Source organism: Lontra canadensis, unplaced genomic scaffold (assembly GCF_010015895.1).
Source record: "Lontra canadensis isolate GAN:19392208 unplaced genomic scaffold, GSC_riverotter_1.0 scaffold47, whole genome shotgun sequence".
Taxonomy (NCBI): domain Eukaryota; kingdom Metazoa; phylum Chordata; class Mammalia; order Carnivora; family Mustelidae; genus Lontra; species Lontra canadensis.
Genome location: NW_022631041.1, coordinates 10,283,983 through 10,296,992, shown reverse-complemented (window position 1 = coordinate 10,296,992; position 13,010 = coordinate 10,283,983). Strand labels below are relative to the sequence as shown.

General features: G+C 44.1%; 1 protein-coding gene across 1 annotated transcript in view; it reads right to left on the bottom strand.

The window, feature by feature from the left end:
• Window positions 1-13,010, bottom strand: part of UST (uronyl 2-sulfotransferase) — a 288,349-nt gene that overhangs the window by 101,528 nt on the left and 173,811 nt on the right. The window contains exons 4-5 of the mRNA XM_032873149.1: window positions 10,757-10,836; window positions 409-562 (exon numbers count right to left, since the gene is read on the bottom strand). Of these exons, the coding sequence (XP_032729040.1) occupies window positions 409-562; window positions 10,757-10,836 (234 nt within the window). The remainder of the gene's footprint in view (window positions 1-408; window positions 563-10,756; window positions 10,837-13,010) is intronic.

Here is a 13,010-nt window from a genome sequence, read left to right as displayed (position 1 = left end):
CTTCACTCACAGAAAAACACTTTGTGACCCACTAAGACAGAATCATCTAAACGACATCTAAACAACAACAGCGCCAGTCAGGATCCCCTAGGAAAGGTTCTTTTCTTCTCTAGGATCTAAAACCTAGCACTTTAATTTAAAATTTAAAAAATAAATAAATAAATAAATAAAAAATAAAACCTAGCACTAAAGACAAACTGAGAAAAACAAGATTAGTAAGTCATTTGAGAAGATATTCTCAGGATCTGGGTCATCCGGGACAATTAACTTTTCACTGGCAAAATCTTGCTCCCTGAGGAGGATGCCACGGAAATGCCATGGGGACGCCACGGAAATGCCACAGGGAAGGAGGAGAGGGGCACGCCCAGGGCAGGGGAGGGACAGCTTCTTTGATGGGACAGGACTTACCAGGTAGCGCTCCTCCTGCCTCATGCTGGGGGTGCGGATCATGTGATTCTGTTCCCCTCTCCAGTCTCCAAATCGACGGAAAAAATAGTTAGATAAAAACCGGCTGACGGGGTCTCTAATGATGTTGATATAGACAGGCTGGTCTCCTCCAAACCTAGCACAGGCACACAAACATGGAGCTGGTTACAACCTGTCACTTCCGGAGGAAAATAAAGCCCACTTAGATGTTGTTTCCCCTCTAGTTCACAGACTATCACAAGAGGACCCCATCTGCTAAGGTCCCAGTGAACAATGCCATCAGCAAGTTGTGTTTCCCGATGGGCACTTTATTATGGACGGGAAATGTCTGCTGGGGGGGCTTGGAGGATTGTCTGTGGCGTGGCTCTATACAAACGACTTGACTGGTCAGCAGGGATGTGTAGAAGAAGAGGAAGAACATCAGGACCCCCTTGTACAGCTGTGCAGGTTATGCACTGCATAACTCTGGGGTTTTCTCACTAGGCTGTGGGCTCCTGGGGATGGAAGCATGCTGGGCTGGGTTTTGTATTCCCAGTGTCTGGCCCAGACATGCCAGCAGGTGGCCGGCCCTCCAGAGAATATCTGATAAATTCTGATTTCCTTGCTGGGGGAGAAGGCGTTTTATTCTTACATTCTGATTAGAACAGTCTCAGGTAAGGTGCTCTCCAGGAAGTGGGTGATATTAGCCAATATTTCTTAAACACACACAATATTTATTAAGTCGCTTGGTTGTAAACGCCTTTTGTGACCAACTCACAGACGCCTCACGACATCTCCATGGGGTAGAAACCATAAGCATTCTCACCTTCACCTGGGGAGGGAGAGCATGAGTAGTTTGTGGCTGAGCCGGGCTTCGAACCCAGGCAATCTGGCCCCAAAAGCTGTGCTCTGAACCACAGAGAGAAGATTCCAGAATTGAACAAAGTAATAATGTAAGGGACATTGTGAACACAGCAGAAATCAATATAATTTTCCTCAAGTGATGGTGAGTGGTTTTAGATCAAAAGAAAACAAGTATCTAGGTGTTCCATTTGAATGCCTTCCACAAAGGGATTAGACACATGCTCTGAATGCTAGCCTGAGGGCAAGGCCTTCCAAAGCAAAATGATTAGGTCGGCTGACTTGTTTCTAAGGATTCCTCCTCTTTCTCATCAACCTGCCTGAAAATGGTAACCCCGAGGAGCCTGGGAGAACACTCCAGGCTCTGGGCAGAGGTCTTGCTCTGAAGGACCCACAGGCTCCTTTCACCCTGTGACCCCACGACTTTCTGATGAGGATACCTCGACATTCTGTCAGGGGTCAGAAGGAGTTCAGAGAAAACAAATGGACACCAGCCTCCCCCGTCTCTTCAGCTAGCAGACTCTGTCACCTTTCAAAACCCAGCCCAGAATTAGTCCCATCCCTCTGCAAGTCAGTCCCATGCTGGGGCTGTCCCTCTCTCCAGCACTGTGTGACTGGGTCTGCCTCTCCCATCAGACTGCCGCCTCCTGGAGTGGGGAACGATGTCCCTTAGCACAGTGTGAGGCACACAGTAGGTGCTCAGGCCACAAAGACATGACGACCTGGGTGTATGTTTCTAAGCTGGGAAGTTTCTGCTGCATTCACAGGACTCTGCTGCAGAAGCAAGTCGACATGACAAGCCCCTGATCCTTTTTTGTGTATAAATACACATAATGTCATCCTTGGTTTATCTGCATTTTGCAAGTGAACCTTTAGAGAGAAGAATCCAAAGGTACCAAAAGAAATGACTCTTGGGCGGTGGCATTTCAGACCCCAGGATGAATGAATGATATTCTGGACTCCTGGATGGCTCCACCTTGGAAAACAGGCTGCTCAGGAGTAAGGTTAGCCATGCCCATACGAACCTTGTCACCTCCCAGATGTAAGCAGGTGACGTCCACCTGACTTCATGAGCCCGGCAACTAACCAGTCTCAGAAGTCAGCTGTGCCCAGGTGGCTAGCCGCTATCATCCTGCACAGATCTTCCGCTTTTTAATTGGATTGAGCCTTTCCTATCTATGATAAGCAGCAACTAAAGTCATCAAGTTAGGATCAGGAAGACAAAGCACTCATTCCAGATGGGAAGGCGATGGCACCCTGCTTTAAAAAACCTCAGCTCTACTTCTGTCTTCATGTGAAGAAGGACCATCACCGCTCATCAGCAGAACTGCCCTGTCATGTGAGATGGTTCTCAGACTGGCCACAGCCGTCTGTTCCCCCGACCCCCCAACCCCCCATGCTGTGGCCTTGAGAACTCACATGGCTTCCTGAGCACGGGTGACTTGTTCCCAGTCGCACTCTGTAGCCCATTGCAAGATTTCCAGAATAATTCTCCCAAACAGAAGTTTTAGATGGCTCAGGAATGTATTGTTAAGTATCAGATAATATAACAGCCACTCTTTCGACATTTCTAACTATAGAGAGATGTCTGATACCTATCTCCCACTTTCTAGAAATCCATAGTAATAATGGTTTCAGGTTGCTGGCCCCAGTAATGTTTCTAGGATGCAGAGCTCCCTCCCAAACTGGCAAAACTAGGGTGGCATGTCAGTTATTCCAAAGAAGCCAGAATATCACCCACGTACCCCATGAAACAAATTTCCCCCCTCATCCTGCCCTCTCTCAAAGTCGGTTTCTCCTCCTTCCACACTTTTTCATTCTAGTCAGAATTCCTGGTCACTCTTAGAAGGTGTCTCGATTCCCCGAACCTACGGCTGTTGCTTGTATGCTGGAGAGTGAATGCTTTGCATAGCAACCACCCCACCCCACCCCTCCGCCGCGCCACCATCTCACACAGCACAACGCTCTGCCTTCTGTTCTCAACAGAACAGAGCCTCCAGGTGAAGCCCAATCCTATTAGCCAAACTGACAGTTGAGAAGTCTTTGGTCATGCAACCAAAATTCCTAATCTTCCTTGATGCGCATTTCCTTTTGTTTGATCCACTCAACGTAAAGAATTGGCTTCTCTTCATGTTTTTTTTTTAATACAACTTTTAACTTTTTTTTATATAACTTTATATAACTTTTAACTTTGTTTATACAACTTTTCAGCTTCAATTTTAATTCCTTTAAATTCTTTTGTGTGTGTTTCTTCTTGAAAATTCCTTCGGCAGTCGTCTTCAGACTTAACTTCCTTTCCTTTTTAAATCTGTACTTCTAATTTGGTCTTTATGGAACTCTAGACAATTGTGCTGACCACAGCTGAGGCCAGGTTCTGTGCTGTGCCTACACACTGGAGCCCGGGAGTCAGGCCATATTTTCTCTTAACAACACACACTCTTGTCCTTTGGTCACCACAACAGCTACTATTTGAAACTGTCTTTTAAGTCATCCTAAAATAGCAGGTATTTCCAATTTCTTTAACATTTGTTCATATGGCCTATTTAACAACTCTGTAATTACCCCTGTGGCTCTCCTTTGGACCCTTTGCAAATTTATCATATTCTTTTTATTTTTGTTTTTTGATGAGAAGATGAAGAGCCAAAGCAGGATGTCATTCTCTTACATCCTGGAATAATAACAACATGGTTCTCATTTTCTTTTGTGCATTCCTAAATATCTCATTCCGTGGATTTTCTTCCATATCTGCTCCAGACAACATTAGCTCTTTCTCCAATAGTTATGTAAAGCATGTGGGTAGGAATTTTAGGTATACTTCCATCAAATGGCTGATGATAATCTGCCTAGAATATTACTGCATGTAGTAAACAATAAGACTTATGACCAAAATTATTCCAGGGAATTAAGACTGTTTTGTCCTCCCATTATAGTACAGTTTTCTAGAGGTGGAAACACTTTTTTTTTTGAAAGTATATATTTTTTTTAATTATGGTAAAATATACACAACACAAAATCTTTAAGTGTACAATTCAGTGGTATTAAGTATGTTCACACTGTTGTGCAACCCTCATTTCTATCCATCCCCAGAACTTTCTCATCATCCCAAACCCAAGCTTATATTTCCCTCCTCTTGGCCCCTGGCAATTTCCACTTTACTGAAAGTATATCTTCTTTTCACCTCTGGCCTAAAAGCAGAGGTTATCCTTGTGCTGTTACCTATATTAAAACATGACAAGTACCCCGTGGCTAGAGGCCAGCTTTGATCCCTATCAGTGAGGGAGGAGACTTTTTAAAAAAAAAGATTTTATTTATTTATTTGATAGAGAGAGATCACGAGTAGGCAGAGAGGCAGGCAGAGAGAGAGAGAGGAGGAAGCAGGCTCCCCGCTGAGCAGAGAGCCCCATGTGGGACTCAATCCCAGGACCCTGAGATAATCACCTGAGCCGAAGGCAGAGGCTTAACTCACTGAGCCACCCAGGTGCCCGGGAGGAGACATTTTGAAGTGAGAGAAAAGCCATCATGGAAAAGGATGTGATTGTTTGGGGAGCAGGGTGAGGAGCTGCCTGCAGAAGGAAGAAGGGAAGAATGCTTATTTACTGGTCCTTTGCTGGAATGGGTTGGAAGCGCCTCCCACCCCCCCATCCTCACAACCCAAGACAGTGGGGACTTGGGTTCTTGGCCGCCTGGGGATAGGGCCCCCCACACAAAACAGAAGCAGATGACACTGAGCTTCCTCTGCTCTGTGGCATGTCCTTAGGGAAGAAAGGTAGAAGCATATGCTGATGGAAAGTGGGGACAAATGGTGGGAAGGGAGGGGCAGGGGGACCCTGGGGTTAGGCCTCTTGCTAGGAGACAAGATGACTCCTTAAAAGGGAAGGTCTCCGGTGGTGTGCAGTGAGGAACGCTCTGGGAAAAGTCCAGATGATACTAATCTTCATCAGGCTCCCAAAGCCGGTGGGTTTATGTGTCCACTGAGCAACAGCATTGGCTCAGGGAAAGAGGAAAGTGAGGGAGAGAGTGCCATCTCTCAAGACTGGTCCAGCAGTGTTTATAAATACCATAAAATCAAACTTCTGGGCTATGCTTAAGGAGGGAGAAAAAGTGTTCAACCACTGCTGATATCAATCCCTAGCTTCAAAGTTGGAGACTTCTGTCATCATTACAAAAGACTGGCAGGGCACAGGGTTAAAGTGGATGGCTTTGCTAATGAGAATGTCAAGTCAGCATTCAGAAGTAAGATGTGGAAAGCCAACTGAAATATGGAATCCATAAGATAGATTTGTTTTGTTAAACGGTGCCCTGAGAAGGCAGCCTCTTTCGCGCCCGTGATGAAGGCCTCGCCATAAGGGAAGGCCTTGAAATTCGAGTCCAAAACGCCTCCCCCCCACCGCCCATTGCATTATGTCTGCTTCTCGAGTGATTGATTTATTTTTAAATGTTTTGCTTTTGCAAGTTCTTGTGGGCGTTGGAGTCACCACGAGCAGATAAACGAAGAAAAGCAGGGAGTCATGAATCAGAAACGAGAAACGTTGCCTGCGGTGCAAAGAGGGCGCTGAGACTGTAGCAGGAAATTACTGAGCGCACTGATGTGTCCTGTAATGAGTGTGGACTACTTTGACAGCGCAGAGCTCCCACACAGCCCTTCCCAGGTCTACCCTGAGAGACCCCAGGTGGGGTTGAGGGGGCCTCTAGGCTGGAAGGTGACTGCCTCTTCTCCCCCACAAAACACTTAGTGAACAAACAAAAAGTGGGGGTGAGGGGAAAGTAAATTGAACTGTCACAATCTTTGCAGTATGTGGATCTGGGACAACCTTAAAGAGATTTCGTTGATGCTGAGGGTGAACTTTTTCAGAAGTTTTAATTCTCTTGGTTAGCTCTGGGAACAGACACAGGAAACCAGAGTACACAAATATTAAAAATCCTCTTAAAACATCACAACAAAGAGTAGCATCTTTTAGGCCGTGGTCATGCTGACTCAATTCTCCAGGTGGTTCAGTTGGAAAGCGTTTGTTGGGCTCAAGGTTTTAAGCAGTTCAAAAGCCATGTGAAAAGAGCGGTCTCGTGTTAACCCTCGCGAATCCCAACCGGCCTGAAATTTCTACTGGCTTCGGAGCTGCTCCTCTCCCCTGGCAGGAAGCCTTCCCTGAAACAACCATGAAAACACCGGTTTGGTCTTTTTCACTCTTGTTTTCTGTGGTTGAATTGCTAAAGCTGGATATGGTGAAATGGTCCTTCTAGGTCTAAAATTAGGGAAAAGAAGGAAGAGAGCAAGATGCCTGGATGATGAGTAAATGAAGCCAGCCGGCTACCTAAACGCCAAGAGCTCACAGGATACCATTTCGCATCGCTCACAGTGTCTATATTTCAAGATAAGAATGCCGTACATACTTAATGGAAAAAAAGAAATAGAGCGCAATTCCTTTTGGTATAAGGCCTCACGCTTCAGAAGTTCAGAACAGTTACGGGCGCAGGCTATAGGAAGGGAGGTGAGACCTTTCTTATGTTCTGCTCACTAGCAAGTATTTTGCTGCACATTAAGAATGTAAGGAAGATTAGAAATCAAATGTCAACAAAGAATATTAAGTTACGGTGTCAAGTCTTGTCTTAATAACCTCATTATCTTGAACCAAGCCAACCATATATATGGCTGTTAGCAATGATCGGGGTAAATTTCTTAAGAGTAGTTTACTTATCTCTTTGCCTTATAATTTAAAATATAGAATTCCTTCTTATTTTTTAAAAATTTTTAACCTTAATTTTTATTTTTTTCTAAAGAATTTATTTATTTATTTGACAGACAGAGATCACAAGTAGGCAGAGAGGCGGGCAGAGAGAGAGGGGGAAGCAGGCTCCCCACAGAGGGGGAGCCCAATGCAGGGCTTGATCTCAGGATCCTGAGATCATGACCTGAGCTGAAGGCAGAGAGAGTTTTAACCCACTGAGCCACCCAGGTGCCCTAGAATCCTTTTTTTAAAAGCACGAGAAAACCCTCAACCCATTCCGACCTGGTGGTTTTTCTGTGAATTTTGTACTGAGGGCTTTCTTTACATACCCAGTTTGCCATTTATACCTAAAACCTTTCCCTTAAAGTTGTTCCCTGGAAAAAGAAAAGCTGGTGTTTTAACTTCCCATATTCAGTGGGATTAACATGGTCTTGTAAAATAGTAAGGCTCAATCTGCCATTCTGTTCATGCTAGTGGAGGTCCCCTACCTGAAGCCAAAGCCTCATGTCTATGGGGTGCAGGAGAGGGTAAGAGTGCTCCTACAGGTAGCATGAGCTTTTTGAAGGAGAGAGATGTTCAGGCCAGTTCACCCCTCCACCCCTGGCTTAAAACTCTTAACTGTCATATTTTTCTGCTCTGCCCACCCCTGGGCTCCTATCTTCCGATTTCTTTTGGTCCTTTTCTTTCTCTGGCTTTAGCTCATGCTGGGCCCTGTGCCACCAATGCCCTTCCCCTTTGGCTAAAGTTGGCCTGTCCCTCATATCCCAGCAGCAATGGCTCCTGTTCTAGAATGTCCTTCCACACTTTCTCCCACCTCCCCTGGGAGGCACGCTATGACCCTTTCTTCTAAAGACATCACACTTTGTTGCCATTCTTCTTTAATGGAAGGATGGTGTACACTCCCCCAAAAGCAAAGAAAACTTTTTTTTAAAAGATTTTATTTATTTAAGACAGAGAGAGAGAGAGAAAGAGAGAGAGAGAGAGAGAGAGAGAATGAATGCATAAGCAGAGGGAGCAGCAGGCAGAGGGAGACGCAGGCTCCCCACTGAGTAGGGAGCCTGATGTAAGGTTCCATCCCAGGACCCTGGGATCATGACCTGAGCGGAAGGCAGACAATCAACTAAACCACCCAGGTGCCTCCAAGGAAAACATTTGTAGTTCACTGGGGAAGCCCCAGTCCTGGAGGAGCATACAGGAGACAGAGGGTCCTCAATACAAAAATGTGTTCATTGAACAAGATGGAATGAAGGAAGGAGAAATCAGAAGGAGCTGGGCCCTACTCTCAAGGTCATGGAGATGCTGTGAGGCTACCCAGGGACCGGAACTCAGCTGTAGGCTCCGAATGAGGCTTTTGCAGAAATGCTCCTGAATGCCACTCAGCGGCATTGTGCAGGTTGTCTTTAGGAAATGGCAGAGAACTTCACAGACCTCTGCAACTAGAAACTATAAAGGTAATTTTTCCATAGGGCTAAGCAGTTGTCAGAGACATAGAAATGAGTATCATCACTCATACATGATCAAATAGATGCATAACCCAGATGGAAAAAAATTAAAAAATGATGCAGTCATTCCAGCTGAAAACTAACAGGAAAGTAAGATTATTGGGATATATCAGAGAAAAGATTACTTATAACAATCTCCTTCATAAGGAAAATAGGAAGATATGTTTCAATTTTGCTCAAGTATAAATTACTATAATTTATTCAGAATGATCTATGTTGGTTCACATTTTTTTTAAGTGTGCATAGTGGTCAGTATATATCTGGACTTGTTTTATTTCAAATAAAATTATTCTCCCTTAAAAAATAAATTCCACCTTGCCTATATGTAATACCCTTCCCTGAAGGAAGTTGAAGGGCTCTCCTTCATTCGTGTGTTAGAGAATCCCCACAAGGTGGGGAGGAATTGTCCCTATTTTATAGATGGGGAAAAAAAGAGACCTCTCCTCCCCACCCAGAGGTGAAGTTGCTAGCCCAAAGCCATGGTCAGTGGGAAGGTCTTATGCCCAGAGGTCCTGGCAGCCAGGCCAACACTGTTTTCTGCAGATGTGGTGTCTACTCAAATGTACTTATCAATTTTTTTCATGATTAAATCGATCAAATTAAACAACTCTTGGGCATGTGTTTAACAGTGGAGGCCATGACCAGGTCTGGTGGCCATGCTGTGCTCAGCTCTGCTGACCCAATTAAGGGACTGGCTTTGGCTTGTCATTAGCATTTTAAACTGTTCTGAGTCAGTTACTAAAATTCGTTGCATTGCAATTTGTTTTGGTTGTAAAAATGTGACCCACGAAGCAAGAACAGTTAAATCATGAGGTTAGAGGATGTCTGGGGTGATGCAGAAGGAAGCTCATGAGAAAAGCAAGGGTCGGGGGCCGAGCTTTGCTCTCTGCAAGTCGTAACATGCAATGCCTGAAACCACTAACAAGAATTTGTTGTCTAGTTACGTCTAATTATGTGTTCTTGGCCGACCGGGAGTGAGAGGCAAGGTGCATACCCCAGATAATCCAGTAACAAGCCATTCCACAAATGTGGTGGAAACCCACTCAGCCTCCTGAGTCACTGAGGATCAACTGTGCATGTCCTATGTGCTTATTCACTGTCCAAGGGAATGCTGGTTACCAGGGAGGTGGGGAAATTGCAGGGGGAAATTGCTTTTAAAAATAAAGCGGCCCCTTCTGTTCACTGCTCCGTGACTCGCTCTGCTGAATCTCACTCTCGTTACACTTGATTTGCACAGGGCCTGATGCACAGCAGGCAGTCCTTTGAAGGCTCAAACCTCCTCCTGGCCCCTAGGCTGTTAGGCATCCTGGGGCTGGGCAGCTGTGCCAACTCCCAGCAGCTCCGGTGTGAATTCAGGAGCAGCAAGCGCTCAGGCAGTGCCCTGCCTTCCCCTGATCACCAGCCTCCCTGGGTGCCTGGCCCTGGGGGCAGGGGGGCATTAGGCCAGCATTAGCTAGTGGGACCTCTGTTGCTCTCCTGCAGACTTGTGAGGTCCTATTGTACCCAGGGGAACTGTAGCAGTAAGGGAGGCACCCGTCAGATGGAGGATGAGGGAGGCCCAGGGGTCCTGGGCTGGTCAGCAGATCTGCCCCTGGTGGGTACTGACAAGGGCACCACAGCTAAAGGAAGAAAAGAACGCCCAGAACTGGAAGTTTGCAACTTAACAGAGCAAGAGTCTAAAACCCTAAGTTTGAAGATTTGCATTATGATCAGAAGGCCCCTGCAGCTGAAGAAAAAAACAGAATTCTAAAATACCCCATCAGCATCAAACATGCAAGATTTAGAATGATCAAATGGAGTATTAAACAAGTAGGCAGAGAGGCCAGACCTAGCGTCTGGATCCTATAAAACACGTGACTCCACAGCTAAGTTATTCCCACAGTCCTGTGTGGGTTCAAATTGTATAGACATGTACAAGGAAATAGTTCTGTTAAAATACCCATCTCTTACTCTCAGTTTATTTGTTTCAATACCTACCCAATTTTTTTTCTTTAAAATGGAACTATCAGGTCAAATGGCTGTGCATTAAAATTGTTTCAAGTTTTCAAAAGATTTAAGATTAGTATTCTAGAGAGAAATGAAGCTTCTGTCCAAATATTTCAAATTTAGATTCCCTCCATGGCAAAAATAAATGGATTAAAAAGGCTTTTCAGGGGTAATTACACTACCTTGAAGATGAAGGTAGATTTTAAAATAATTGTGCGTTAGAAGGAGTTTAAGTACTGAAAAGAAATGAAAGAACCATTAAGCTGGAAAATATCTTACCTTGAGAAGTTGAGGAAATGAACATGTCGAGTGAATAAATAAGGCTGTTCGGCAGTACTTATATTTTTAATCAGTTCCATCTATTAAAAAAAGTACAAAATTAGCATATATAGGATCTAATTTACCAAACTATATTAAGCTAAAGGTTATGTTCCCTACTCCTTTATCCTCTCTATTACCTCCTGGACCAGGGCCAATACAGCTGTGTTTGGTGCTAGCATCTATGAACTTTACAGTAGGCTTCTTGCTGAATAAAGCTGCTATCCAGATTTATAGTCCTGTATTTAATTTAGTTGATTGCTACCATGAAAACAACGTGACAGGTTAAGTCATTTTAACTGGAGAATTCAGCATCTGGTTGTACTGAAATGAAAGTTAAAAAAAAAAAAAAAGTCTTTATTCCCCTCTTCTAAAAGTCAGATCAAGACAAGAGGTCAAACATTATTTTATATTTCTGTAATGATATTATGGAGATCTACAGAAATATTTGAAACTGGTTCTGGAGAATTTAACAGTAGGACTAAAAAGGAGGCAACACCTCATGATTTTCCCCTTTGATCACAAAAATGCACAAAGCACATATTTTATAGGGAACACACAAATGCCCAAAACTTCTTGGCGTTCTGGTGGGTGGTCATCTGAAGTATTTATTTGGAGTTATCAGCAAGGCAAAGAGGAGTTTATATTTGTATAAACAAGGTTTACGGTCTCCTGGAACATGTCATGATACGGAAAATGTTTAGCAAAATCTGTTAGAAATTCCAAGCATTCTTAGGACTCCCTGACTTCCTGAATTCCACTTTCCTTAGAGTTTCTAGTTGGCTCCATCGATACTGACACACAGTGGAATTTTTGAAGAGCACATTGAAAACTGCCACTCTGGATGGGCCTCAGAAGTGCAGCATCTCTTAGGAACTAGAAAACTGGAAACAAAGGCAGTCGTTCACGTGTTAGCCATAACAGCGTCAGTGACGATAAAATCAGAGTCTGGAAATCCAGGATGGAAAACCCGGCTCTGCCTTGCTCCCTCACGTCTCCCTGACAATACAGAAATGCTCAGTAAATATCTGTTGAATGAATGAACTCCAACTGGTTCCTGCATTACAGATTGTTAGACTAGGACCTCAGTGTCTAAAGTCTTTAATTCAATATTCATGCTCCCAATGACTGTTTAAAGAAATGAAATTGAATTTTAAAAGTCAATGACTTGCGGTTCATAACCTTGAGCTCTGTTCACCAGTGGCAGGCGGGGGTAAAGAATGGTCTGCCTGTCCCCCAGCCACAGCATAAAAGGAAACTGAATCTTGACTCTTTATCTGCTGTCTATCTTCTATATACTTGCCCCTGCCCCCGCTATGTCCCAGTGCTTGTTTTTGATAAGAGAACTCCCTGGTTGGTCACACTACAAATTTTCTTTTTTTTTTTTTAATTTTTTTAAATAAACATATAATGTATTATTAGCCCCAGGGGTACAGGTTTGTGAATAGCCAGGTGCAAATTTTCATTTTTGATGGAGCTACAAATATAATTACAGCCTTGGAAGCCCAACCCAAGATATCTGAGGATGTCTGCTTACAAATGTAACTCCTTACTGTGTATGTGTTAATATAAAGACCACTTAATGCTTTAATCACTAGATTATTTTTATTCAGCTATGTCTCTGCCCACAGACAGTAATGTGAGAAGGCCCCCTGGTATTGTACAGGAAGGCTGCAAGAACAGGTCAGAAGAAAAACGGTTTCTTTCACACTTTCAACATTATATTACATTCTCTAAACACATGTCAATGGGTTAAATTGAATGGAAGAACAGTAGTGGTTAGATTTGGAGAACAGTGTCATAATAGTCATAAAGCTGTCTGTTTTGCAGGGAGAAATGGATTAGCAGTGACAGTGCATAACTCTTTCTCGACATACCTTTAAATAGAAGGAAAGTACTAATGCTCATGTTTATTGCATTAGTACAGTGAAGTTGGAGAGTATATCCAGCTTTCATACCTTCGGTCCCTGCACACAAGTAGTGAAGCCATGTACCAAGTACCACTAGCCCAGATGAAAGGCATTTTGGTCAAGGTGTCCTTTGACTATCTTCACAAATACTAAGATTTTCCCCAGGTCTCAGGGCAGGCAGTGGTCTCCTTGCCGCTGCTGCCCTTCCCCAGATTTCCATCCTGGCCTTCCCCGTTGCCAGCAGTTTGCCTTTCCTCTTGCCCGAGTCTTATCCACATGGGAGGCATCACGGGTCAAGATGGTGC